This window comes from Pelophylax lessonae (assembly GCF_965119305.1).
Source record: "Pelophylax lessonae genome assembly, chromosome: 1".
Lineage (NCBI taxonomy): Eukaryota > Metazoa > Chordata > Amphibia > Anura > Ranidae > Pelophylax > Pelophylax lessonae.
This window is the reverse complement of record NC_138768.1, coordinates 775,123,349-775,127,177: the sequence shown is the minus strand read 5'-3', so window position 1 is coordinate 775,127,177 and position 3,829 is coordinate 775,123,349. Positions and strand designations below refer to the sequence as shown.

At 40.1% G+C, this 3,829-nt stretch overlaps 1 protein-coding gene across 1 annotated transcript; it reads right to left on the bottom strand.

Annotated features, from left to right (window-relative positions):
* Positions 1-553: 553 nt before the first annotated feature.
* On the bottom strand, positions 554-2,356 carry LOC309567815 (14-3-3 protein zeta-like). Its single transcript, XM_082273286.1, has one exon. The coding sequence runs from the start codon at positions 2,232-2,234 to the stop codon at positions 1,494-1,496; it is 741 nt and encodes a 246-aa protein (XP_082129412.1). The 5' UTR covers positions 2,235-2,356; the 3' UTR covers positions 554-1,493.
* Between the last annotated feature and the right edge of the window lie 1,473 nt (positions 2,357-3,829).

Below are 3,829 nucleotides of genomic sequence, written 5' to 3'. Positions count from 1 at the left end.
TGGTGAGAAGCCATATTCCTGTCCTGAAGCAACTCAGAGAAATGATCATTTCTCTATAGCGGTCACCCTGCTATGGAAGGGTTTTGTCACCCTTCCATAGCAGTCACTGTCAGTTAACCCTACACTACACTACGGTCCCCTTACACTTAACACTTTCCCTACAGAAACTACATTTTTGAAGCTAACTTAAGTGTAAAGGAGCACTCTAACTACACTAGATATCCCTTTCCTCACACTAATAAATGCTAAATGACACTTTTAAAGTAAAATTAACAGAACTGCTTCCACTCTCTTCTATGTCCAGTATAACAATGCTAGGAATATGGCGGGGGCTATCTTATATACTGGGGGGCGTATTCACTAATGATTGGTCTAGGGACCCCCTAGTCACTCCAATCACATTCCTAGCATTCTCCTGCCCCCTCAATTGGCTTTTGCTAATGGTTCTGGTCCAATCACGGGCTTTTAAAGCCCATTTCCTGAAGCATTGCATTTTGGTCGGTTCTGGTTGCCGAATTCCGAACTCTTTTTTTTTTTTTTAGTAGTTGAAAAGTCCATTCATAAAACTTTTATTCCACTTACATCAACTTATTACACATGTTCTTTAACAATTATGCTTGGATTGTTCATGAAAATTTCATAAGACATTAAACAAAGCTAGCCATCATCTCAAGTTATTTCCCCTGCTAACTATATTGTATTGTATTTTTACAGCCACATGCATGTTAGGCAAGTATCAAAAACAAAAAATAAAACTAAAAGTTAAATATATGGGTTTTCTTTTTTTTCTGCTGTGCTTGATATATATAGTGACTTAATGGATACCAAGTACGCATCTTTAATGTATCAAGTACTTCTCTCTTTTTTTTCTTTTTTTCTTTTTTTGATCTTAGGTCGTTTTAAACAATTTAAATACAAATAAAATGGAGAATAGCAACAAACAAAAGCAAACGTTAGCTAAACTGTGAGAATGGAATGTGAACCGTTTTGCACTCGTGATTTTGATTGGCTATCACAGGAATCGCTCAATGAATATGTATGGCTGTGCTAAAGGGAGGAGCTTATTGTTTCCACCCACAGCGCTAACCAAATGCCCTCTTTTTTTTGGAGTTACAGCAATACACAAGTTGGTCACCTTGTTTAAATATGGGAATTTTATTAAACATTGGGCCCTGTGGTAACCTACAATGTACCAGAAGTACTGTGCCAAACATTTAAAACCTGTATAAAAATTCCATATTCCCCATATTGGTCACATTATGAGGTTGGAAAAAAAAAATTGACTCCCCAAAATGTTAACTGGCCCTACTCCCTATTAAACACAAAACCACATGGGAAATATAGAAATTCAAATAGAAGTAACATAAACCTTTCATAAATTGTAAACAAAAAATAAATAAAATAAAAAAAATAAACCTATGTGTGGGACAGTAAGGATGACAATGGTCTATTGTGGAAATTTTAGAATGAGGCAGACAGAAAAGGAAGGCCGATTAATTCTCTCCGGGGCAGTCTTCTGCTTCGCCTTCATCTCCTTGATTGTCTGATGTCCACAATGTCAAATTGTCTCTCAGTAATTGCATTATTAATGTGCTGTCTTTGTATGATTCTTCGCTCAGGGTATCGAGTTCAGCAATAGCTTCGTCAAAGGCGGTTTTTGCCAGAGAGCACGCCTTTTCCGGGGAGTTCAGGATCTCGTAATAGAAGACAGAGAAGTTCAGAGCTAGGCCCAGCCTTATGGGATGTGTTGGTTGCATCTCCATTTTGCTGATGTCAAAAGCATCCTGGTATGCCTGCTGAGACTGCTCCACAATTGTTTTCTTATCGTCTCCAGCAGCTACTTCAGCCAAGTAACGGTAGTAGTCTCCCTTCATTTTCAAGTAGAAGACTTTGCTCTCTGCTTGGGATGCATTGGGGATCAAGTATTTGTCTAGAAGACCCAGCACATCGTTACAAATATCTCTCAGCTCAGTCTCAATCTTCTCCCAGTACTCCCGAGCCATCTGCTGTTTTTTATCACTTCCTTCTGTCTTTTGCTCAATACTAGAGACGACTCTCCAGGACGACCGGCGTGCGCCTACTACATTTTTGTAGGCCACTGAGAGAAGGTTCCTCTCCTCATTGGATAGTTCAGCACCTTCTTCTGTCACTCGTTTCATGCAGCCTGCCATGTCATCGTACCTCTCTGCCTGCTCAGCCAATTTGGCCTTCTGGACCAGCTCGTTTTTATCCATGGCGAATGGTTCTGTGGTGGAGAGCTGCTGGCGGTCGGGGTCCCCGGGGCTGGGCGGAATGAGCGTCTCTCTGGCTGCTGCCGCTGGGAGGAGAGTCCGGTCCTCTTCCGAGCGCTCAAAGCTCTCCGAATTCCGAACTTTTTGGGCAAAAAGGTCTAAATTCGGCCGAACCTCGAAAACCCAATGTTCGGGCCGAACCGATGGTGGACCCGAACCGTTCAATCATCCCTACTGGCAACCAGGAAAATGACATTATTCTTATACATACATTTCTAAATAAAAACTATATTATTATTAATAATTAGTAATAGTAGTAGCAGTAGTAGTTGTAGTAGTAGTAAATTTAACTATAAAGGCCCATTTTACAGATGGAGAACACATTACCCCATAACTAGTAAAGAAAAGAGATGAGTAAAATTAAAGTTTATATTTTTCCACCAAAATTCAGCTACATTTTCTCACTTTGGCTAATGTTTAACAACGGTCAATGAGGAAAGGTGAAATTGAGGTGTTTGTTAGGTGTTTAATAGGCATAAAATGGCTTCTGAGAGTCACAGAAGTTCTTTCTAACTAGTTAGGACCTGCTTTACAACATGACCCCTCAATAGCCCTATTATTTTCTTTTTTTTCTACAGAAAGAAAAAGACAGTTATATGAAACGTAAAATAACAAATTTGTGCAACTGTACCCAAATAACATTTAAATACACGAAAAGTGGAAAACACATTGAAATACTGCTTTAAAAACTAACTTTAATTATTGCAGGGCTCTGAAGGCATTACAAGTTAAATATCACAAAGCCATGCAAGAAGGCAAAGAAGTAGAAGGGCAAGAATGGCTACTTATTGTATTATTGGCAAAATATTACTTACATGATCTTGCACACTAATTTCACTGAGATATTTCCCATTCTTCTGTTGGCAAAATTTGCTGGAACATAAACGCTCAGTTTACCTTATTAACAACTTCAATATATGGCATTTTCACCCCCATCCTGCCCAGGCCAATTTTTAGCTTTCATTGCTGTCACACTTTGAATAACAATTGCTCGGTCATACGACGCTGTACCCAAATTACATTTTTATCATTTTTTTTTTTTAGACATATAGAGCTTTATTTTGAAGGTATTTAGTCACCACTATTTTTTTTTTCTTAGTTTCTGTTAGAACATTTTGTAAATAAGTAATTTTTGTTCACGGATGTGCGCCAATTAAGCTGCACTGATGGGCACTGATAGGCTGAACTAATGGGCACTGATGAGGCAGCACTGATGGGCACTTATGAGACAGCGCTGAAGGGCACCGATGAGACAGCACTGATGAGACGGCATATATATGCAGCACTGATGGGCACTTATAGGTGGCACTGATACGCAGCACTGATGAGCACTGATAGGCAGCATGTATACGTGGCACTGATGGGCATTGATTGGCAACACTGATGGGCACTGACGGCGGCACTGATGAGTGGGCCCTGATGGGCACTGAAAGGCAGCACTGACTCGCATCATTGATGGGCACTGATTGGTATCACTAATGGGCACTGACTGGCATCACTGCTGGGCACTGTTGAGGCTGCACTGATAATCAGAGCAC

Coding starts and splice junctions, on each gene's coding strand:
- LOC309567815 (XM_082273286.1), bottom strand. CDS start 2,234: ATGGATAAAAACGAGCTGGTCCAGAAGGCCAAATTGGCTGAGCAGGCA.